Source organism: Physeter macrocephalus, chromosome 19 (genome assembly GCF_002837175.3).
Source record: "Physeter macrocephalus isolate SW-GA chromosome 19, ASM283717v5, whole genome shotgun sequence".
Taxonomy (NCBI): domain Eukaryota; kingdom Metazoa; phylum Chordata; class Mammalia; order Artiodactyla; family Physeteridae; genus Physeter; species Physeter macrocephalus.
Window position 1 is genome coordinate 70,953,815 of NC_041232.1, and position 24,669 is coordinate 70,978,483.

The 24,669-nt window shown below is 46.3% G+C and overlaps 1 protein-coding gene across 1 annotated transcript in view; it reads left to right on the forward strand.

The window, feature by feature from the left end:
- Positions 1-24,317, forward strand: part of ONECUT2 (one cut homeobox 2) — a 40,366-nt gene extending 16,049 nt beyond the window's left edge. The window contains exon 2 of the mRNA XM_007101457.2: positions 23,278-24,317. Within this exon, the coding sequence (XP_007101519.2) occupies positions 23,278-23,564 (287 nt within the window). The 3' untranslated portion in view covers positions 23,565-24,317. The remainder of the gene's footprint in view (positions 1-23,277) is intronic.
- The last annotated feature ends 352 nt before the right edge of the window (positions 24,318-24,669 follow it).

A 24,669-nucleotide genomic window follows, 5' to 3' on the forward strand; every position in this document is an offset into this window, starting at 1 on the left:
GCCGCTGAGCCTGCGCGTCCGGAGCCTGTGCTCCGCAACGGGAGAGTCCACAGCAGTGAGAGGCCTGCGTACCGCAAAAAAAAAAAAAAAAAAAGATATTCCTGAGTTAACCTGAAATGACACCTGAGCTTAATATGGGGAAAACAGTGCTCATGATGGCTTGGTAAATAACAAAGGTGGTTCTGCTTCCACGCACAGCTGAAAATGTTACCCATTTTAGAATATTTGAGGCTGCAAACACATCAGCAAATCAGAGGGACTATTTTCCTCTTTTAAGTCATTTTAATTATCAGTAAACCAAATTTGTATTTAAATGGCAGTAACTTGATACGCTACAAATTCCTAGATTTTTATTGACTTAAATTTACCTGTAAAGAAAAAAGCCAGGGGTCAACATTTTTGTAAGTTTACCCTTTTTCTTTCTCATTTCCTTTTATTTTGGCAAATGAGTATGTAAAGTTATTTGAGGTCTTTGAAACCCAGTAGTTCAAAGGTTTTCAGGGATATACACAGTTCTGCCTAAATAGTACTGAACTAAGTAATTACACATGGACAAAGATTAACTAGCTTTTTTCACCTTTGATTTTATTGGAATTTTAAGATTTGAGTGCATAAATCTCTCTTATCTTCATAATATCCATACAGGATTTAGTGAAAAGAGGTTTTACCATTATCTCAACTTTAGTGAGAAACTGAAACTAAGATAATTTGCTTTACCTCTTAGGTGGAAATTATACATTGCCTGGAGATTTTTTTTTTACAGTTATGTCTTGACATTCATATTACATGAGTTACAAACTATGAAGACCAGGCATATATGAACAGAATGTTTAAATTAAAACATTCCAGACCTTTTTTTTAAATGCCTTTAATTGAGTGCTTTGCTGTGCTGCATGATAATTAGGTATGCTTGGTAAGCAGTTGGCTTCAGTGACTGTCATCTGTGTGCCTTGCGTAGCCAAACCAAGTTTCCACTGACACAGAGGCAGAGACAGGCAGGGGTGGGCAGAGCAGGAGGCAGCTCTGAGGCCTCTCTGAAGAGCCTTGAGCCCTTATTCAGAGGCTGCCCTCTTCTCTGGCTAGGGTACCATTGCCTGGATATGCCTGGCACCAAAGAAAGACCACACACTCCTTTCTTCCCTTCTTCCTGGTGCCTCATCTTCCTCCTCTGCCATCCTCCAAAGGAATTAGGTGGGACCTGGAGGAGAACTGCTGAGTTCACCCTCCCTGACCAGTTCTCCACCTAGAGCCTCGGACTTGGGCTTCCATAGACAGATTTTGGAAAGTCAGTTAAAAGGACAGAGTTGAGGGTAGGTAGGGATTGGATTGGAGGGGAGAGGGAGGAAAATCTACAGTAGAGGTAGGTGGGCTTTTCTCCTAGAAGCTACACCAACTCAGGAGCCCAAGTATTCTGCCTCCTTAGAGCTCCAGAAGCCCCTAGGGTATGAGCATCCCTATCTGAGATGGGGAAGGAGCCCCAAGCTAAGAAGAGAGGGAGTCTACGACAGGTCCTGGGAATAGCGTCTGTAGGACCCAGATCTTTCTATCCTAGGCTGTTGGGAAGGGATTGGAGGCACCAAGCCTTCCTTTCTCCCTGCCTCTTTCAGAGCTGATCTTATAGAAGTAGCAGCAGCGTAGCACAGCAGAACAAACGATCTTTGGCTTTCGAGTCAGACAGGCTTGGGTATTAATTTTAACTCTTCCATTTACTAGCTCTGATTTAACCTCTCTGAGTCTCAGTTTCCTCCTTTATAAAATGGGAATAGTATGTCCATCTCGGAGAACGATGTAAGTATGAGAGATGATCTGTATAAAATCATTGTTAGGTAACAGGCTAATCAGCTCTCTTCAGGACTTTCCCACAGAATTCCTTGCCTAGAGTGATGACCTGAGGGATAAGACGGCCTTGGATGTTGGGGAGGAGGAGAGAAAGGCAATAAGGTACAGATTTTATTGAACATCTATTATGTGCTATGTATCAGTTACCTATTGCCATAATAATACTAAGTAGCAAACCACCCCAAAACTCATGGTGTTTAACAATAAACATTTTCCCTACCCCCCTTTCCCCCTTGGTAACCATAAGTTTGTTTTCTACATCTGTGACTCTATTTCTGTTTTGTAAATAAGTTCATTTGTACCATTTTTTAAGATTCCATATATAAGCGATATCATATGATATTTGGGGGGGGAGGAATAAATTGGGAGATTGGGATTGACATATATACACCACTATCTATAAAATAGATAACTAACAAGAACCTACTGTATAGCACAGGGAACTCTACTCAATACTGTGTAATGACCTATATGGGAAAAGAATCTAAAAAAGAGTGGCTATTTGTATATGTATAACTGATTCACTTTGCTATACAGCAGAAACTACCACAACATTGTAAATCAACTATACTCCAATAAAAATTAATTTAAAAAAACAATAAACATTTTTTTCTCACATATCTGCAGGATTCAGCTGATCTAGGCTGATCCCAGCTGGGTTGCCCTTTGTGGTTTGGCTGGCTTGATCATGTGTCTGTGGGTGGCTTTGTTCCATGTTTCCTATCCTGGGACCACTGGGGTAGCCTGGGTATGTCCTTACAACAATGGCAAAGGGGAAAGCACAAGCAATAACATACTCCGTAACATTCCATTGGTGAAAGCAAGTCACATGGCTGAGCCTAGAGACAGAGTATGGGGGCACTACCAGATTCCATGGCAAGGAGCCTCGTACAGGAAAGTGTGAATTGGAGTTTGAGGGATTTTGGTTTTTTGTTTGGTTTTTTTTGCCGTCTACCTCTTCACCACATATTTTAGCTCACTTCCGTTCTTGCAGGAAGCCATTCCTATGGTTGGGATAGGACAAGGACAGCAGATTTGGCAACAAATAGGAAATAAGTGTGGAAGTATTTCAAAACCCTTTATTACTTTATACTTTGTACAAGTAACCAACTATGCCCAGCTTGTTAGAAGCCATGTTTCTTTGTACTGGGCTGATCTGTGGCCGTGCCTGACCTTCCCTCTAGATGGTAGCAGGCAGGGAGCCCGGCTTTGCTCTCCTTCATCTTCCTTCTAGTGCTAGGCATAGTTGGCACTCAGTAAGTACAGGTGATCCCTAGGGTCACACAGCTCTGGTGTCCTAACAGGAGGTCCCTTCTAGCCCCGCCAGATGACCACATGTACCTCTACATGTATTTTAAAATAAGACTTCATTTTAAACTTTTCTGGTTTTTTTTCACTGAAATAACCACCAACCATCTGAGGAACAAAAGTCCAAATCTGTTGCCTGTAGAAGTTAAGCCATCCAATCCAGATCTCCATTTTTATTCTGTGCAGACAAAATCCAAACGATGCCAGCACTTTATTCATTTTACCAATGAATACAGAAGCAATTTGGAGGTGATATCAAAAAGATCAAGAGCTTTACTCATTTGTGACTCTAACAGTGTCTAAGCCTCGTTGAAGGTTGTTTTTCGTTTTTTGTTTTTTTAACCTTAGTTTCTATTTCTGGCATGCTTTTATTTTTTTTAAATCATAAGCAGTGTTAAAAATACTTGAGGGTTTTGTCTTGGTTCTTAATGTGGGTGTTAAAAGATGCCTTCCATTAGTGAGTATGCCTCAGATAATGTGTTTATTTGCATCTTCCTTCTTCTCTGCCTGTCCCCTAATGGTCTGGTACACAGAGGGCTACTTGAGCTGATTTATATGGATCTCATTTGCTCTCATTTGTGCATACTTAATTCAGAGAGGTGATCATATTGATTTCCCAGGCCCACTTTTCAAGACATTGTACTAACATAGATATCTTAGCAGCTCTAACTACATTGTCTGAAAAGGAAAACATTTTAAACCTTTGGAAGCAATTTTGATGGACATTTCATTGTGTTCTATATTACTTACCTAATTAAATTTCCTTCACATCGAGGTCTGTTTAAAATTCAATTGAGAAATATTTTCGAGTTCCATTGGGCAGATAACTTTGTTTAGCTGGATTTGTTCTGCATGCATATGAAATGGCATCCTATGAATCAATACCCAGTGCTTATGCTTCCCATGGATGTGAAGAAATGACACCCTTGTAGGCAAATGTAGCCTCCTTTTATTCATAACAAGCTGTCCCTGGTTACTGAACTTGTTCACCCTGTAATTCCAGAAGGTCCTTGTGTTTTTGTGCCTGTGGATTGGCAGGCTGATTTATTCGAATTCTGAGCATTGTGAACGAAATCTGTAACTTCTTTCATGGATTAGCTGGAGTCCCGGAATTCCTGTTTGCAAGTTCAGAGTCCAGCTCAAGGCCACTTGCCCCCTTTAGGGCATACAGAAATCTTATTTGCATAGCGGAGGGGGGTAGAATTCCAGATTGAGTTTGAAAGCAGATAAGGTTATCGGTCTGAGGAGTCATCCCCAGTGGAAGAGGTGTGATTCCTGATGTTTTGTATCTTTGGAAGCAAAACCCAGGAGAAAGGCCTTATCTCTCAGTTCCACCCACCTGCCACTGAAGACAAGAAAAACAGCCCCTCCTCATCTTTTATCCTGGCCAACCATCCCATTCAGTTCTGTGGCAAAGGACCCTGCGGTAACAGAGCTGTAATTGGAGAGTTGGCATTCCATAAGCACTGCTTTAATATTAAAAAAAAAAAAAAAAAGTTCCAAAGATGTACTTTTTGTTGCATTGTTAATTAGCCTGTAAACATTTCAGAGTTAATTAGAATCTTCCAAGTCTTCAAGGTTTATCTTGTTTATCTCTGTCTTAGTCTACTGTACCAAAATACCACAGACAGCTTATTAACAACAGAAACTGACTGCTCACAGTTCTGGAGGCTGGAAGAGCAAGATCAGGATGCCAGCCTGGCGGGGTGAAGGCCCTCTTCAAGGCTGCGGACTTCTCATTGTATCTTCACATGGTGGAAGGGGTTAGGGAGCTCTTTGGAACCTCTCTTATAAGGGCACTAATCATATTCAAAAGGGTTTTCTACCCTCATGACTTAAGCACCTCCCAAAGGCCTCACCTACTACTGTCATCGTCTTTGGAAGTTAGAATTTCAACATATGAATTTGGGCGTGACACAAATATTCAGTCTATAGAAATCTCTGTGCCTCAGATAATAGTGGGTATCTCATAAGGTTATTGTGAGCCTTAAATAAGCTAATGCATATAGATGCTCAGAACAGCTGATCGATTGTGAATACTTGCTAATTTTGTTGAATCATTATTATTACTATTAATTTATTAATATTACCTTTGTAATTTCTCTGTACATAAGCAGGAGACTTGGCCTGAGTCACCAACTCTTCCATATTTTTTACATATCAAGAGTATTGCTTGGGACTTCCCTGGTGGCGCAGTGGTTAAGACTCCAACCTCCCAATGCAGGGGGCCCGGGGTTCAATCCCTGGTCGGGGAACTAGATCCCACATGCATGCCGCAACTAAGTTAACATGCTGCAACTAAGGAGCCCGCCTGCTGCAACTAAGACCCGGCACAACCAAATAAATAAATAAATAAAATATTTTTTTTAAAAAAAGCGTATTGCTTGGCGTTGTCATCAAGAGCTTGAGCTTCGGGGTTAGACAGATCCAGTTTAGGTCCCAGCTACACCACTTACTAGCTATGTGACCTCATCCAAGTCATTAACCTCAGAGAGCCTCAGTTGCTTCCTCTGTAGAATGGGGATAAGGTTGGTGCCGACTAGATAGTTGGTGTGCGGGTTCAACGAGATACCATAGTGTTTAGCACTGCACCTGGCACTTTTACGTCTTATTTCCTTCATACCCAGGATAATCCCCTATTTCACATGGACAGGTCTATCCTTCAGCATAATTTTTGTCACTTTCACCAGTGGCATTTGTGACGAGAGAGATTGCCAGACACAACACTGGTCTTTGGATGCTCTCCTTGCAAACTGGTCAAACATGCAGCAGTGTTATTCACTCCTGCCACCACTCCCTCTCTCCCCCACCCCCATGTCCTTTTAAGACTCTTAACAATTACAGGCATTTCGCTAAGCTCGTGCTTAGGGTAGGTTCTGACTGCATCCTTACTGACTTATGCTGGGATAAGGTCCATTTGAAGAGTGTGGTATGTGTTGAGCACAAACTCTACATTTGCTAGAATCGTACAGTTGTACGTAGAAAAATTACAGCTCTGCCAGCAAGGCTCAGCTTATCTTATATCTGCATCATGATCGCAGGTTTGGGAGTCATTTCAGAAAGCTGTCTTCTGCCACATCCAGGTAGCGATGAGGCAAAAGGTGCTGAGTACTGTTCCCTCGTTTCTGGTTTCAGTATGGCTGGACCCTGCCTCTTTCTCCTGTTCCCCAGATCCACCACTCACTGTGCGTTCATTTGGTTCTCATCTAACTCCCTGAAGGCTCCTGTTTTGGTTCATGCTATCATCTTTATTCCCAAAACCAGGAGCCTTAACATGGAAAGGAAGGAAGGAAGGGAGGGAGGGAGGGCGGAAAGAAAACCCACAGACACCTCGCTGTTGCTTTTCCCGAAGTAGCAACTTACCTGCTAATAGAAGATTTTGAAGCCGTGGGCTTCCTCTGAATTCTCAACACACGATTGTTGAGACTATTTAAACAGTCTCTAGAATCCTTTTCTGACTCCAAATTACTCCGAAGCATTAATTGTCTCAGTGGTTTCATGGCCACATTATTTCGTATTCATTAGTGTTTTCATGAAAAATGATAAAACTAATTAGAGCGGCTCCCGGTTAATTCACTTGGTGATTCATTACTCTCTCCCCTCTTGGTGTTCTGCATGTGGTCATCTTGGAGAAGGCATCCAAGGAGTAATTGCAGCTCTGTTCCCTGAGTGATCGCCTAATGCCATTAGGTCTGATCCACAGGCACATCTTCAGCGGCTCTGAAGGGGTCTGGTTACAGCTGCACCCTCGCCCCTGCCCTTTGGATGCAGGGAGAGAGGGGAGCCTGCACTCAGGACTGGTCCTCTGGAGGGGGTCCAGGGCAGCAGAGGGGGCCGAGTTCCTGGTGGGAGGTGAGCATCACTTTAGCCTCTTCTGGACCGTGAGGTAAGGACAGGATAGTGCTCAGAGAAATCTGCCCTGAGAACTTGTACTTGGGAAGGAATAAGGAAAACAGATTTTCTTCGGTCTTAGCAGACACACGTGTGGCTAAGCACTGGCTGGAAGTCTGGGTCTCTCTCAGGCCTCTGCCGGCCACTTCTCTTCTTAAAACGTTTATTTGTCCTCACATCCATTGGGATGGCAGCTATCAAAAAGCTCAGGGATGGGCTTCCCTGGTGGCGCAGTGGTTCCCTGGTGGCGCAGCGGTCGAGAGTCCGCCTGCCGATGCGGGGGACGCGGGTTCGCGCCCCGGTCCGGGAGGATCCCACGTGCCGCCGAGCGGCCGGGCCCGTGAGCCGTGGCCGCTGGGCCTGCGCGTCCGGAGCCTGTGCTCCGCAACGGGAGAGGCCACGACAGTGAGAGGCCCGCGTACCGCAAAAAAAAAAAAAAAAGCCCAGGGAGTGTGCCAGCCTATGATAGCATCTGCAGCGAGGCAGTCTCTCTGGGAGCAGAATTTCTGGGTCATAGCGCATGCATATATTCAACTATATCATATCAGATACTGCCACACCGTTTTCTAACCTGTTATGCGAATTTACACTCCCACTGGCAGCCTGGGAGAGTTCCCATATCTTTGCCAGCAGTTGGTATTGAGGGACTTTTACATTTAAGCCATTTAGGTGGCTGTATAATGTTGTTGTTTTAAGTTTATCATTCCTGGATTACTAGTAACTTTGAGGGTCTTTTTATATAATTGTTGGAAATTTGGATTTCTTCTCCTGTAAAGTGCCTGTTCAAGTCTTTGCCTGTTTTCCTATTGGGATGTCTTGACTTCTTGTTGATTTCCAAAAGATTTTATATATTCTGAGTTCAGGCCCTTTATCAAACATATGTGCTGCAAATATCCATGGTTCTCCTCTCTCTCTCTCTCTCTCCCTCTCTCCACTCTCTTTTTTGTGTCCTTTGATATACAGATTGTAATGTAATGTAATGTAATGCACATTAATTGTAATGTGCTCTAATATTTCAGTCTTTTTCCTTTGAGTTAGTATTTTTTTTAGTCTTGTTTAAAAAATCTTTCTTGAGATTGTGAAGATATTACCCTATATTATTTTCTAAAAGCTTAATTGTTTTGCCATTTACACTAAGGTCCGTGATCCATACAGAACTTATTTTTTATGTATGACATGAAGTAAGGGGCCAAGAATTAAGCCCTGCCCCAATGCCTATCTAATTACCCTAGGATCCATTTTTAGAAAGAATACCTTTCCTCATGTTCTGACGTGCGAATCTTCTCATTAAATCCCATATCCACAGGTGTATGGATCTGTTTGTAGGCTTTCTGTTCTGTTACACTGGTCTAGTTGTATATCCTTGTCCCAATACTACACAATTAGCGTCTTATTAGAGGTCTTGATAGTTAATACAGCAAGTCCTTCCATCTGCTCTTCTTCATCAAGAATAGCTTGACTAGGGAATTCCCTGGCGGTCCAGGGGTCAGGACTCTGCACTTCCACTGCAGGAAACCCAGGTTCCATCCCTGTTTGGGGAACTAGGATCCCACAAGCCATGCGGTGTGGCCAAAACAAACAAACAAAACCCCAAAAAGAATAGCTTGACTGTTCTTTGATTTTTTTGCATCCTCACATTGATTGTATTTTTTTTTTTAATTTACTTTTGGCTGCTTTGGGTCTCTGTTGCTGTGCACGGGCTTTCTCTAGTTGTGGCGAGCGGGGGCTACTCTTCATTGCGGTGCGTGGGCTTCTCACTGCAGTGGCTTCTCTTGTTGTGGAGCACGGGCTCCTAGCCCACAGGCTTCAGTAGTTATGGCACATGGGCTCAGTAGTTGTGGCTTGCAGGCTCTAGAGTGCAGGCTCAGTAGTTGTAGCACACGGGCTTAGTTGCTCTGTGGCATGTGGAGTCTTCCCGGACCAGGGCTTGAACCTGTGTCCCCTGCATTGGCAGGCAGATTCTTAACCACTGTGCCACCAGGGAAGTCCTCACATAGATTTTAGAATCAGCTTGTCAAATCCCAAAAACTGAAAGGAAAGAAAGAAGAAAGGGAAGGAGAGAAATCTGCTGAGATTTTTATTAAAGATTTCATTGGATCTATAGATCAACATGGAGAGAATTAAACTTTTTACAATATTGAGTCTTCCAGTCCATTTATTTAGTACTTTTTAATTTCTCTAACAACGTTTATAGTTTTCTTTGTCAAAGTTTTACATACCTATTGTTAGATTTATTTCTATGTACTTGATGTTTTAATCCTATTATAAATGGTATCGTCTTCATTTTCTGTTTGTTGTGTTATATAGAAATACAGTTGATTTTTGTCTATGGATCTTGAGTCTAGGAACCTTGCTAAATTCTCATATTCATTCTAATAGTTTATCTGTGTATAATCTTGGATTTTTTATGGATGTTAATCAATATTGATGTTTGTATGTTCATCTTAAAACTGACCACTTTATTGAGCTTTCTTATTCTAATAATTTGAGTATTGAAGCTTTTGGGTTTTCTAGGTTAAAAAATCATATTAACTTATTTTTATGAGGGTTCTGTTTCTGCCTAGAGAAGCAAGATAGGGTAGCTGTTAGGTACAAGGAGTTTAGAATCTGACTACCTGAGTCTGAAACCCAACTCTATTACTTTCTATGTAATCTTAAGTAATTTGCTTAATCCTCTGTGACTCAGGATAATTAATTGTAAACCACCTCATAGGTTGATTTTAAAAATTAAATGAGTTACTACAACTTCAAAAATGCCCATCAAATCATGAGCACTCAGTTTATGTCGAATTTTGTCATTTTATCAATTAGTTTCATTCCTTTTAAAATTCCCACTTCTTATTGTTTTTTCTTATTTTATTGCATTGGCTACTTTTCCAGCATAATACTGAATGATACTGGTGCTTTCAGGCCTCACCTGAAACTTAACACATTGAAATGTTCCTTCTAGGTTTTTTTTTTTTAGTTGTTTTGTTTTTCATAATTTGACATATATGTAAATCATCTTTAACTGCACTTATGAATCTGGTATTAAATTCTGCAAGGGGGAGATAATTTTCCAGTAGAATTTCCTTTTTTCAAACTATGCTGTTTACATAGTGATGAAAATCATTAATAATGGAATGATTTCTTTTTAAACATCATTGAAATCCTGTTGCAAAAGGAGGCACCGACCCTTCTACCTTCCTGAAGATTCATTGGTGTAGCCTTTCCAAAAAGGTGCTGATTGTTAATGTAATGATACCCCTTTGGATGTTTGGGATATGTTCAGGAGTATTCATAGCCACACAGAGCTGTTGGCCAGTCCTTTTTTAGGACAGCATCACATTCTTGAGCTTTTAATTTTGCTATTTTCCAAGGAAGCTGGAGTAGGTCTTCAGTTTTCTTTTCATAAAGAGTATACAGATACACTTTTTGAGTCATTATATAACTAAGAGTGCTTCCCTGCAGGAAAGACCACCTGAACTGCATAAATTCTAACATTACAACTATGGTGTCAATTTTGCTCTTAATTTCCTCCAATGCTATGTATTTCTCATTTTCCGGCAAGAATTTTTTTTGTCTTTCCCATCTCTTATCTTAATTGTGTTTTCTTTATTACCTACTATTATTTATAGAGTTCTGTCTTGTTTTCTTCTTAATCATTTTCTGTTCCTGTTTCATGGAAGCCATCTCTTTTTGCATTATCTTGAGATACCAAATGATTCTCTAAAATGTTCTTAAAGTTTCAGTAAGATATTTTCAGATGAATTTTCTCTGATTTCAGATGGTGGTCTGTTTTTCTGTTTTCCAATATCTTCCATCTCTTTCCTTTTGTCCTATGTATTCATACTCAAATGAGAAAAACCCAGTCAGGCCTGATGTAGTTAATAGGAAGGGTGTGTGTTGTCCTCACAGCCTCCTTTCTGGATGTTGGTGCACTCACCCTTGTAGACCTACACTAAATTGCCAATTGATATACCTAACCCAGCTCCTACAGTCTAACCAGTTTTCTTGTAATTTGGCCCTGCTGGACTGACATGGATTCATCTCCTGCGTCCATTCCTCAGCTGCTGACAAGCTGGTCAAATGGTGTATGTGCATCAATCCCCAAGATACCAAGCGCCAAATCTTCCTCTTGTCCTTACGCTCACCTGGAGCACTCTTTGGAAACTATACCTCCCAGGGTTCGATCTACCACTGGAGTCCCTCTTCTACCCAACACACCCTCAATTTTTTTGCCCAATTGTTTATTGAGAGTTGCAGTTCTCAATTAGTAGGTAGAAGGGAGTGGACAGCACTCTGGCTGTTTCAAAAGGCATCACCTATCAAGTTGAGTGATGGCTGCTTAATTTGAATTTCTGAACAGCTGGAGGACTCAGGTGTTATTTTTTCAATCCAATTCCATTGGCCTTGTGTTTAGGTGAGAATTCCTCAGAAATGCCCCCGTGCAGGTTGACGGCAGTCCTAGTGTTCAGTTTGGTGAGTTTTACCTTTCATTCTAGGTCTTCGAGATCATTTTAGTGGGAAGTTAGGAGAGGCTGTACTGGGTTCTCCTAACCACTTTTAGTGAGATGTTCTATCCAGAATTAAATATTTGTTTTAGCAACTCATAACTTCCTGGATAGCTTGCCAAGTACAGATATGCAGCAGATCTAAAGGTCTGTCTTTGCCAGGCTTCTTCGTAGGCAGAATAGATGACCAGGAATCGTGATTTCAAAGGCTGAGTGCCCCCTAAAGATTTATTCTAATAGCCAAGGGAGAAATAAAATTACTGAATTAGTAATAAGGGAATCTGGGTTCTCAGGGCTGGGTCACTGACTCCCTGTGGTCAGCGTTGGGCAAATCATGACACCTCTAAGAGCCCCAGACTCCTTATATCTAAAATAAAGGATAGGGGGCTTCCCTGGTGGCGCAGTGGTTGAGAGTCCGCCTGCCGATGCAGGGGGCGCGGGTTCATGCCCCGGTCCGGGAGGATCCCACGTGCCGCGGAGCGGCTGGGCCCGTGAGCCATGGCCGCTGGGCCTGCGCGTCCGGAGCCTGTGCTCCGCAGCGGGAGAGGCCGTAACAGTGAGAGGCCCGCGTACTGCCAAAATAAAATAAAATAAAATAAAGGATAGGACCAAATGGTCTCTAATGTCCTGCCATTCTAGGACTCGGTGGTTTTACCAGCTGGCCTGGAACATCTGCTGTTAGAAACCTGTTCCTTGGGGCTCCCCTTTTACTCCCAGAGTTTCTGCTGAAAGGGAAGCCGAGGAGGAGAAGGCACATCCACGCTGGGTGAGCGAGCCCCAGCTATAGGCAGAACCTGCTGGGAGGAGCGGGCAACTCAGGTGCAGAGGACTGGCGACCCTCCTCTGGAGATCCGCCCTCTGGGGCCACACTGGGCCTCTATATAAGCAAGTTTCAGGCATCAAAGGACCCCATTTGCTGAGTCCCCTTCAGTGACTTTGTATTGAAGGGAAAATAGGGATAGGAAATTAAACTTGTTTTCTTCAGAGGATGTCTTTGAGGCAAGGGAACTGCGAATGGTGACCGGATGGCTGTCTCTCATGTGACAATAAATAGACCTGGGAGGTGCTGGTTTGTCACAACCAACGTGTTTATAACCCAACCCAAGTGAAGTCACGGGCGGCGGGGTTTTGAGGGAGCTCAGAGAGTTAGCACTTATCACCCATGATTTCCAAATGGGAGGAAGGGGGCACCACAGGGATACCCAGATGGGCAGAGACGTGCCCCAGGTCAGAAGTGAAGCTTAAGGCGGGGCTCAAGCGTTCCGGGCAATGCCAGGCTTCCTGGGGTTCCTGACTTTTCTGCACTTTGGATGCGACCCCTTCCAGAGCCTCCAGAATGAGGGGTGTGTGCTCACGCATGCGTGGTCCCCTGCTCTCTTGTTTTTTCTCCCTCCTCTCTCCTTTCCCTCTCTCCTCTTTCCCTCCTGCTCTGGCATCTCCTGCCCATAATATTTGCTCTAATAAGCCAGGCAGCAGCTACCTCACTGGCACATGGGTTGTTCAGCCCAGAGCGCCTTGGCTGTCCAGGATAATTTGCTAAATGGTTTAGAGGTTTTTCTCGCCACGGAAGGCCAGTTAGAAGGGAGTGAAAGGAGGGATAAAACCCCAGGGACCGGGAATGACTCCAAATCCATTTGCGCAGTGCAACTTCCCTGTCTCTGCTCTTGGCCACCCAAATGGATGCTGGGCTGGATGTCACTGGCTCTGCTGCCTGAGCGGATGGGCATCTGGTCTGTGAGAAAAGCCAGCTCCAACCTGGAGACAAAGCCATTAAGTTTCCCGTTTGACTCAGGCCAGGGATGTTTGGAGAAACAAGAGGGAAGTTGGAGTTTAGCTCTCAGGGGCCAAGTTCACCCTACCGGCTCTGTGACCATCTGGACCAAGGTGGCGTTCAATAATAAGATCAGGAATCAAAGAGAAGCAGGGAAAACTGTAAAGCATCTACCTGCAAACTGCGTATAGTTTCCAAATTTTAAAGAGCACAAGATAATCAAATGACGATGAAAAGATCTTGTCCATTGCAGCCCCTCCCCCTTCATCAAGCCCTCCCACCTCCCCGGTGAGTGATTGGTGCGCCACCTTCTGGCCTTAGAGGCCAATGCTCAGAGCCTGAGCCCCAAGTCCTGTGTGTCACACCCCTCCTCTCCAGGTCCCTGTAGCAGTGTGCCAGCACCTCTCCCTTTGCTGGCCCGAGAAGCCTGCATTGATGGCATTGTTCAGCACTGATGGCTTCCTGAACATTAAATATGTACTATCAGAGTATGTAACTCTGCCCTATTTGAATGCAAGGGATGCTGTTATTATTTTAAAAGCTCTTGAATATGCAAATTAGCTCCAGAGGAAGGGCGCCTTCCTGGACGCCATCACTCCTCCCATCCTGACAGTAACAAAGGGAAGTAAAAGGAGTTGATTTCCCTCTTCTTACCTCAAAACCCCACCGAATTCTCCGAACAAGGCTGGAGGTCCAAATACAACCTTACTTTTGTAATTGATTTTTCCAGCATAACCCAGTTGGTTGCCTCAGTTGATCTTTCCAACCTGACTCCAGCCCCTGTGGGTGTGCCCCTGTTGCTGGAGAGGGTTACTCTCCAGCTCTGCACAGCCCTTGGAAGGCGGCAGCTTCAGGCTTTCCAGCCGAAATCTGGAAACGATTCTCCTTCGGCATTCGGCATCGTTTTCAAACCCATATACTCGGAGGTTAAGTGACCGCGCTGAAAAATGCACACCCCGATGACTTCCTTCCCCACCCCACCCGGTGCCCTGGCAAGATCACACTGAACAATTCAGGGAAAGTATTCACTGAATGCAAGGAGAGTAGAGCACGTCTGCATTATTTATTAGGGGCTAACAATACCCATCATATGTAGAATGTATTTAGACATAAATTAGTGATGTTAGGAAACACCAGGGGTCTAAAACCTATTAGGATCTCTGACACGTATGTAAAAACACATCACAGTCTTACCTTTTCTATGAGGCTGGGAATTGGCTCTGAGACAGCTTCACAAGGAAAACAAAAATCTTTAACCTTTTGTTTGCTATAAGCCCTCTGGACAGTTCATCTACCGTTGAGTAAGTCTTGGCAAATCATTTCAGACTATGAATTCTTAACCTCACTTTCTCACCCCCCTTCCTCTTTCTTCTTTCTCTATGATGGAAGGAAGGATATTTACATTTACTGAGCACCTACTGTGCACACCATTACAGCTAGCCCCTTGATGTCCAGAGGGGTTTGCATTAGTATCCCCACTTTATAGATGAGGAAACTGAGGCTCAAGGTCATGCAGCTGATAAGTGGCCAACGTGGAATTTGAAACCAGGTCGTGACTTCAAGCTGAGACTTCTTACCCTACATTTGACTCCCTGCCTGGGCAGGAAGGCAACAGCTGTTCTTTGCTTCTTTGTCAGCCGTATATCACCACAGGAATGCCACTAACACAGAACCACAAAACCAGTGGCATAAAGCCATGAACGTTTATTTTTGCTCAGGAGTCTATGGGTCAGCTGGGCAGTTCTGCTGGTCCAGGCCACGCTTGTGGGGTCTCAGCTGGGCTCGCTGCAGTCAGCTGCTGGGGCAGCTGGGGGGGGCTGACCCAGGCTGGCCTGGGCTTGTCATGTGGCGGCCAGAGCTCCAAGAGCGTGAACAAAGCACTCGGCTTCTCGAGGCCTGGGCTGTCCCTTCTGCCACATTCAGTTGGCCAAAGCAAATCGCCCGACCAGCCCAGATCCAGGAAAGACAGACAAACTCCATCCCGTGCTGGAGGGGAGCTGCAGAGTGACATTGCAGGAGATAGGGATGGTGGGACAAGAAGAACTGGGGCCAATTTTGCAATTAGTCAGCCTCACTTCCCACTGTGGGGCTGCCTTGCTTCCTTGGGGGCACCTGCTTCCTGGAGGCCTCAGCTCCCCCATCTCCAAGCCTGCGCTCAGAGCCGTTTCTCATTTGTACTGAGGGCGTTGTACAGAATGACTGTGGAGGGGATTTAAACGGCCCTCTTCCAAAGGGGAAGGGGTGCAGTCAGCCTGGCAGGGGTTAAGCCTTCCACTGACTGGATTAAGCTGAAGCAGGAGGCTTTCTGCATCAGCCAGCACAGGAGGGGAGCCTGGGGGCGGGGCAGCCAGCCTGGGGGCAGAAACCACACTGAGAAAGATTCTTCTAGGCCTACACCTGAGACTTTGGTGCTTCTTCCAGATACCTCTTGGAGGGTGGCTTTCCGTTGCCCATCCTCGAGCATCTCTGGACATGGTATCATGTTCGTGGAGCCAGAGTGTTCCCCTCCTCTGCGGGGGCTCGGCCCCTCACCTCCCCACAGGCCTCTGCAAGGACCTCTCTTCGGCCTGTGTGTTTGTGGTTTCCAGGGAGGAGGGTTGGAAGGAAAGGTCCATTTCCACAGGACCCCAGGGCTAACTGGTCGACACGGGAGGTGATGCTGGGCTGTGAGGGAGGAGGAGCGTGGAGCCGGGGGGCAGGAGGCGGGAGGAAGGGGAGCATGGGGGCAGAAGAGGGAAGGGCTGCTGGATTCCTGGAGGACTGGGACAGGCCAGAAAGCTCATGAGAAAGAAACAGCCAGTGGAGAGCAAACAAATCGGCAAGATCAGAGATGAGAGGACAAATCAAAGGGGGCCGACGGTTCCAGACCTCGACACCACATTGTATCACGACTGCCCTGCCGCTAACTCTCGCTCAGCACCTACTCAGACCACCTTCACCAGCAGATCATTCATGACCCCTGCGAGGCGGTCCTGGAGGTTAAAGACACAGAAGCTTCAAGTCCAGAAGGAAAGAAAAGCCCCGATTCCATTTCCCACTAAGGCAGGTGGGGTTAAGTATCCCCCAAAGAGGCACCTGCCCAACATGGGACTTGAGAGGCAGAGTGGATTGTGTATAACAGCTCACAGGTTAACAGCCAACGATGTCCTTAATTCTTCTGACCCCTCCAGGAGATGCCACTGAGGAAGACAGCATTTGTACGGTACCAGGCAGAGGCAGAGGACCATGGAGGGCAAATCCATCCCAAGGATGGAATGGACCCGGCAATCGTTTCTGGTCCAGTCACCACAAGGGGGAGGGAGGCCCAGTGATCACACCCAGGTCACACGGCTAGTGGATGGCAGAGCTGAACTGGAACTTAGGTTGGATGGAAACTGCCCTGCCCTCTTCCATTTTAGTCTTCTCCCCCCATCAGTTGCCTCAAGAAAAATAAAACTACAAAGGCTTTTGTTTCAAGTCTGTAATTCATTTCCATGAGACATTTTCCTTTCCCGTCAGTTTGTTGACAGGAGCCCGAGGGACCCTTCCGGTACTCGTAACTCTGTAGCAAATCATGAGATGGGGCCGGCTTCTCCAAAAACAAATGGGAGCGTTTCAGCCCGATACAGCAAAAGTTGTTCAACAGGGACCTGAATTCGTGGGGCAAAATCCCAGTAGCGTGGGTAGTTTCAGCTCCAGAGCAGGGAGGACCGAGGAGTCGGGCCGGTGTTGGGTGCCTCTTACTTCCCCGGCCCCTCAGGACCGAGGGAGGCTGGGAAGGGGTTTCCAGACCAACGTCTCAGCCCCGACGCTAGTCGTATCACCCTAAACAAGTCACTGAACCTTCAGCAACTGCAAAATGGGAACCCACACCTCTGCCCCCACGTTCCCGTCAAAGAGCCTGTGGAAAGTGCTGGGACTTCCCCGGCGGTCCAGTGGTTAAGACGCGCCAGTGCAGGGGGCACGGGTTCGATCCGTGGTCGGGGAACCAAGATCCCGCATGCCACGGGGTGCGGCCAAAAATTTAAAAATAAAATAAAAAGAAAGAGAGAAAGTGCGCATGGGCGTCCAGACCTTGCCTGCCTCTCGGGCTCACCTCGCTGACCTCTAGCTCCGCACGTGAAACCGACAGCCCCAGGCCCGACAGGAGCGCCGACGTTCTGTGACTCAGGCATGAGAGTTATGGGTGGAGAGAGACGCGCAGGGGCCTTGAAGAGCGAAGCCCCTGGGGCTGTGGGGCCAGGCGTTAAAGCGAAGCGTGGCTCCAGGATGACCCCCGGCCTGGATCTGCCTCGTAGAAGTAGCTCCTTACCACCGCCCTGACCCCGCAGACACGCACAGCCGAGGTCGCCCCGCCCGCCCGGGTCTAGGCACGGGCCCTCCCAGAGGAGACGGCGTTGGCGAGGTGGCATCCCTCCCCAGCTGCGCGCCTCCGTCCCAGCCTGCCTCCCTCCCCTCCTCACGGCTCGGGCCCTGGCTTCCCACAGCTCTTCCCCCCTAGCAGGCCAATACCAAAGACCTTTGTCCCAAGAAGGAGAATTAGGGGTGGGTGAAAATGAGGCTTTTCCACCAAAGAAACGACACCGTCACTGCCCTCTGCGGTCGGCGCCAGGGCCCTCCCCGGGGTGACGCACTGCTTTCCGTGGCCTCCTTAATATTATTTCTTGAGTCTCTGGTACCGCCCCGCCCCTCACCCTGCGTCACCTGCCTGTGAGCCCCCTCCTGATGGGAATGACTTCTGGCTTTACAACCTCGCCACGTGCCTGACGGGGCGCGCCTTCGTGCCGCCCGCGTGCGGGCGCTGGACAGCGCTGTGGCCAGTTCCCCTGGGCGCCCGAGGACAGCTGGGCTCCTGAGAATACCCAGGAGCAGCCTGACCGTGTGCGGAGCAGAGAGAAAGGGCCAGTGGTAGAGAGAAGTTCTTCTCTCTCTCCTGGTTTAGGAAGAGCAGCTCCAGGGAAGTGGCGCATGCTTGGAGATGCACTTTCGTCTCGGACCCTCTGAGGGTGGCCACCTGGGAAAAGGTGAAGTGGCGTCTCACGATCTCGGGGAGGGCTTGTGCCTTGAGCCAGGGCTTCCCTTCTTATTATTTCACCCTGGGAACCCAGTGGTTTGAAAAATTTGTCTACCCAGGACCCTACTTAGGCAGTAGCTGTCACCTCTGTTACTTATCAGATACCTCTATCTGTATATACCTGCCAGTCCCAGGTCCTGGTCCACGGGGGACAGGCAGCCTTCTCCATCTGAGCAGATATTGTTCCTGTCCCCCAAAGGAGGGATAAGGCACTGTAGCCCCAGTAGGTAGCCTCATTGTGGGCAAAAGCAAATGATTTCTCCCTGTCTTTGAAATAGAAACGAGCCCTCAAACCTCCATGACCCACACGGACCACTTCCCCAGGAGAGGAAGGAAGATGGAGAATGAGGTATTTCTCTCTCTTCCCGTCAGGCAACACACACAGCATCCCATGGTACGCCCTCCCTGCTTCCTCCCTAGAAGAGGGAGGAGAAGCAGCCCCCAGTGCCTGCAGGAGTCTGGACTAACCTCTCACCCTCCTGGAGCAGAGTTTATCGTGAGTGGCAGGAACTCACTCCATCCACACCACTGATGAACACCGTCTGCTGGGTTTCTAACACACATTCCTGGGCCGTAGGGAGCTACTTGGCATTTCCCTAGCTGTTTGGAAATGGGCATTTGTAGCGTGTAATGTTCTAACACCAAAACCATTTACACTCTGACTGTGCCTCTGGGCAAAGCTAGCTGCACACCTTGTCTGAGAAATTCTGAGGTTCCCACCTTCCTGCCAGCTTCCAGACATCATTCAATCTGTCTACTTTTTCTTAGACTTTCAAAGCAGGTGTTTGCCCTCTTGTTTGTATTTTCCTTCAGCTCCTGACCAACTGCTTTTGTAAGAATCATGAGGTGGCAACTGCCAGCTGTGAGGACTTGGGGCAGGTTATGTACCTGCAGCCTCATTATTTTGGGCTTTTGGACTTGCCGTACATTGGCAGACCACAGGCTGCAGCTTTGCATTTGTTGGCGTAGAGTCTGTTGGCTTTGGAGAGCTGTTGGGAAGGCGTACGCAGGATCTGATGATCTGTTCTCTCTCTGCAGGTTGCTGAACGTTAAACTTTTAACATTTGTTTTTTAAATCATATGTAGATATATCTTCAAATATAACCTGACAGGCCAACACGGACCTGCATCAATACTGTCTAAACTCCCTATTAAAAGTGCAAATACACCACCACACCAGTCAGAAGGACCATCATTTAAAAGTCTACAAAATAATAAATGCTGGAGAGGGTGTGGAGAAAAGGGAACCCTCCTACGTTGTTGCCAGGAATGTAAATTGGTGGAGCCACTATGGAGAACAGTATGGAGGTTCCTTAAAAAACTAAAAATAGGACTCCCTGGCAGTCCAGTGGTTAAGACTCCACGCTTCCAATGCAGGGGGTGTGGGTTCGATCCCTGGTCGGGGACCTAGGATCCCCCATACCAAAAACTTAAAAAAAAACAAAACTAAAAATAGAGCTACCATATGACCCTGAAACCCCACTCCTGGGCATATATCCAGAGAAAACTCTTTTTTTTTGCTGTACGCGGGCCTCTCACTGTTGTGGCCTCTCCCGTTGCGGAGCACAGGCTCCGGACGCGCAGGCTCAGCGGCCGTGGCTCACGGGCCCAGCCGCTCCGCGGCATGTGGGATCTTCCCAGACCGGGGCATGAACCCGTGTCCCCTGCATCGGCAGGTGGGCTCTCAACCACTGTGCCACCAGGGAAGCCCCAGAGAAAACTCTTAATTTGAAAAGATATATGCACCCCAATGTTCATAGCAGCAGTATTTACCATAGCCAAGACGTGGAAGCAACATAAATATCCATTGACAGATTAATGGATATAAAGAAGATGTGGTATACACACACACACACACACACACACACACACACACACACATGCACAGACACAAAAACACACACAATGGAATACTACTCAGCCATAAAAAGAATGAAATAATGCCATCTGTAGCAACATGGATGGACCTAGAGATTATCATATTAAGTGAAGTAAGTCAGACAGAGAAAAACAAATATATGATATCACTTATATGTGGAATCTAAAAAGTGATACAGATGAACTTATTTACAGCAAAAAATAGACTCACAGACGTAGAAAACAAACTTATGGTTACCAAAGGGGATAGCAGGGGATGGGGAGGGAGAGATAAATTAGGAGTTTGGAATTAACATATGCACACTCCTGTATTTAAAATAAAGAACAAGGACCTACTGTACAGCACAGGGAACTATATTCAATATCTCGCCAGATTCCAGAACACTGCCCCTCCAGGTAAAAGTCAGAATCTCTGGGGGGGTAGAACCTCTGAGGCTGCCGTGCAGATAGAGTCCCTCTAAGGTGCCAATGGCGTGGGGTGCCATTTCTGTAGGGGAGAAAGATGGACAGACCCAAGGGCTGGATTCTTGCCCTGGGTCTGCAGCCAACTTGGAATGTGACCTCAGATCGATCGCTTACACCCTCAGGTCTCCATTTATTTCATTTTAAAATGAGAATAATTCTGCTGCTTATCTTCCTCAGGATTACTGGGGTTATGCAGCCAGAGGGAAGGTGGGGAGGGAGCATTGACACACTTTGCCTCACGTAAGCCTCTAAGAGGTGAGCACCTTATTTCCATTATGCAGGTGAGGAAGACAGGCACTGAAAGGTTAAGTCATTTACCGAGGTCCCAAGTCTTGTAGGTGGAGGAGCGCAGGTGAGAGAATCCAGGCGTCTGGTTCCAGAACATTCCATTCCATCAGGGTGCTCCTCTGAGATTTTAGACATCAGGTAGATGCTTGCTAGTCAAACCGAGGCATATGGACCAGCAGCAGCAGCAGCATCACCTGGGAGCCCGTTAGAAACGCAGGTTCTCGGGCCCCGCCTGGGTTGACTGCCTCAGAATCTGCATCGGAGCAAGCTTTCCAGATGATCCCTGTGCACCTTGAACTTTAGAAGCACTGTTGTAGAGGATTGCACAAGAGAGAGGAAGTCTACAGATGAGGTTCTAGTACATATCCAAAAATCCAACAAAAGTGTAAGATCCTCCCAGGGATAATCAAAGAAGAAATCATTACCGGCAAATTCCTGTGGGAGAAGGGTGACTGTAAGCCGTTTCAGCCCATTCTCTCTGAGTTCCCATTTCGGGGGAAGCGCCCCTTATCTGAAAACATCCAAACCTCCCAAGAGAATGGGGTTTTGGATGGAAACATATTGTTTTTATAGGTGTGTATGTGTGTGTTGTGTTTAATTTTCAAAGGTAATATGTTTACTTTTAGCAACGAGAGAAGGAAAAATCAGGAAGGGAGGGTTTGGCAAAGCTGACATAGCCCAACAGTGTTCCTTTCTGAGGGGCCTCCCGTTCCTGCCCTTTTCATCATGGCTTTTCACTTATTTCAGGAGTGATCTTTTACGGCAGATAGCATCCACCAGGGAGGATGGCCAGCTGGGTAGGGGGAAGTTCAGCTTCCAGAATATCTTTTCTATGAGTGTTGGTCCTTAGGTTAAATCCGAAGACCCATCAGTTTGAAGGATGTTCCCCTGATGCTCAGACTGCAGCCAGCGGCCCCACTATACCGAATGCTCCCTGCAGAACGCGAAGAGTAGAAAATGGCCTGACCCAAAGCTCAGAAGCAAAACTCACAAATCAGGGCTTTGAGAAGTATGAAGAGGCTTCCAGACAGCACTCCAGACTGCTAGCCTTAGGGGAATGTCAGTTGAGTACAAAGAAAAATTCTCAACCTGGAGCCGGAATGTCCAGTAGGATTTGATCCAGGGAAGGATGCTCAAAGCCGGCCCTCTGCTCCCTCCTCGCCTTTCCTGGATTAGCTCTGTTGAGGCGGCACAAAATCCCTGGGTGAGCTGCGGTTTCTGTCCAGTGATTTTAACACGTTTCCCATGTTTAAATTTGTGATTTGTATGCACAATATTATTTAGACCTTAAAAGTTACTTTTCTGAGACCCAGTGTGTCTGTGAAGTGTGCAAATTCCTGAAAGAGTCAAGACACCACTTGTCATCAGCACATCAAGCATTCATTTATGTCCTTGGCTCCAAAAAGAGCCAGTCGGAAATACCACACGGACCTGATCCCTGCCTTCTAGAAACTTGTAGGGTAAGGCAGAGGTAGTGACACATAAATTAATGTCCTGGCTGCATATGGCACCCCAGATGTGGACACCCATCTACTGAATCAGAGACTCTGCATCTACTGATTGCCACATCTAGGGCCCTAAAATAATCCACTGTAAATCTGGGTTCTTTTGCCAACCTCAGCCCTGGTCTTCTTGTGCTGGCTTTACTTCAGACCAGCCAAATTAAAACTGGTTAAACCATTTTTTTCAGTCTTTCCCTCCCTGTTTGATTTTATTTTTTTTTCATTTTTCAAAAGTCTAGAAGAAGGGGATTTGGGGTCGGGATGATACCATCACTCTGTCACTTCCAATTTCATTCTGTTAACAATTCTTTGAGTCCCGAGGGTGGAAGCTTTGCTTCTGAGAAATTACGCACTTTTAAGTTTTGACTTCAGAAAGTCATTGTGGCTCATCTGTAAACAATTCCAGAGGGTGACTACAAAAGAGGAACTTAGTAACCAGGCTTCCCCCTGGGGAAGTCAGTGATCCCTTCAGAGCACCTGATTTCACAGATAAAGAGTTTTAAGGGGGTGGGAGTGGGGGGTAGGGAGTGAAAGAGAAAGCGTTTGGTTCAAAACCAGACTGTGTAAACAGCCCTGCTCTTTTCTCCTTTCTCCCTTCCCCCGCTAACCGATGCTTTCCATCACCTGTAGATGAACTGGGAAGGCTGGTTATTGACAGCTGGGCGATTTGCACAATAAAGGTTAACGGTTTGCATCCCCTTTGACTTTACATCCCCATTGGCTTTGTCAATGTTCTCAGTGGATCATCACGCTCGCACTGACTCTCTCCTTCTTCTCTTCCCCTTCAAGCGTGCAAACGCAAAGAGCAAGAACCAAACAAAGACAGGAACAATTCCCAGAAGAAATCCCGCCTGGTGTTCACCGACCTCCAACGCCGAACGCTCTTCGCCATCTTCAAGGAGAACAAACGCCCATCCAAGGAGATGCAGATCACCATTTCCCAGCAGCTGGGCCTGGAGCTTACGACCGTCAGCAACTTCTTCATGAATGCCCGGCGCCGCAGCCTGGAGAAGTGGCAGGACGATCTGAGCACAGGGGGCTCCTCGTCCACCTCCGGCACCTGTACCAAAGCGTGATGGAAGGACTCTCAGTTGGGCACAAGTCACCTCCAAATGAGGACAACAGATACCAAAAGAAAATGCAAAGGAAAAAGACGCTGGATTCTTAGCTGGGGCCCTTCACTGGTGATTTGAAAGCACAATTCTCTTGAAAAGAAAATTCTATTCTAGCTGTAATCATAGGCCAGGTGTTCTTTTTGTTCATTGGTTTTTAGTGGCCATGGAGTCCAAGTGCAAGCTGAAAACCAATCTCTTTGAACCGGACATTGTCCTCTGAGCGAGTGTGCTAAGCACCCCAGAAACCCAAATGGGGCCTTTCTGCAGCAAGTCAGTTTCAGTGTGGTGTCAGTCAAGCTCAGGATTGCTTAGAATGTCAACGGTCCCACTTTGAGTCCTGTCAACCTCTTGCAGTCGAAGTTCCCATGAGTAATAGTGGGACTTTGGCCTGTGTAAGGACTCTGAGTCTGGGTTCCCAAGATGCTACAATAAGAGAAGAATCTAGCAACAAGAATGACCTCATTTGCTTTCCAAGTGCTTAGCCTCATCATACCATAGTTCACCAACGTTCACAGCCATAACATAAAAAGACATCAGAATGACAATTACTGAGCACAAGTTTTAAATATGGAAGTTAAAAAAAAGAATCCGAGGACCTGTTTTTCCAACTCAGGCATCTTTTTCATTGAATGGTTTAGAAAGCTTTAAGTTGATCCAGTTTACAATTTTCTTTTCCTTACCTCCTGGAAATCTCACGTAGTCTTGGATCCATCAGAAAAAAAAAAAACCAGATCAGTTCACTTGAGCTCAAAGTATCAAGCACAACGAAGATAAACAGAGAAGTAAGGAAGGTTCTGGATTCACCACATCTCGATTTTCAAGACACCAATTAGGAAGTCATGAGGGAATCATTGGGAATATGGCTTCAAGCACATTTTGCAGTTTGCTACAAATCCTGTTTGTACATAATGCAGACGCACACTCAGGAGGCCAATTTAACTGTTAACAGTACACGGAGCAAATGCAGCATTTTAAAAGATCTAGATTTTTTTAGATCACAAATGTATCCTTCTCGGTTATCTGTCACCTGGTTCCTCCTATTGTGCATTATGACCACCACATAGTA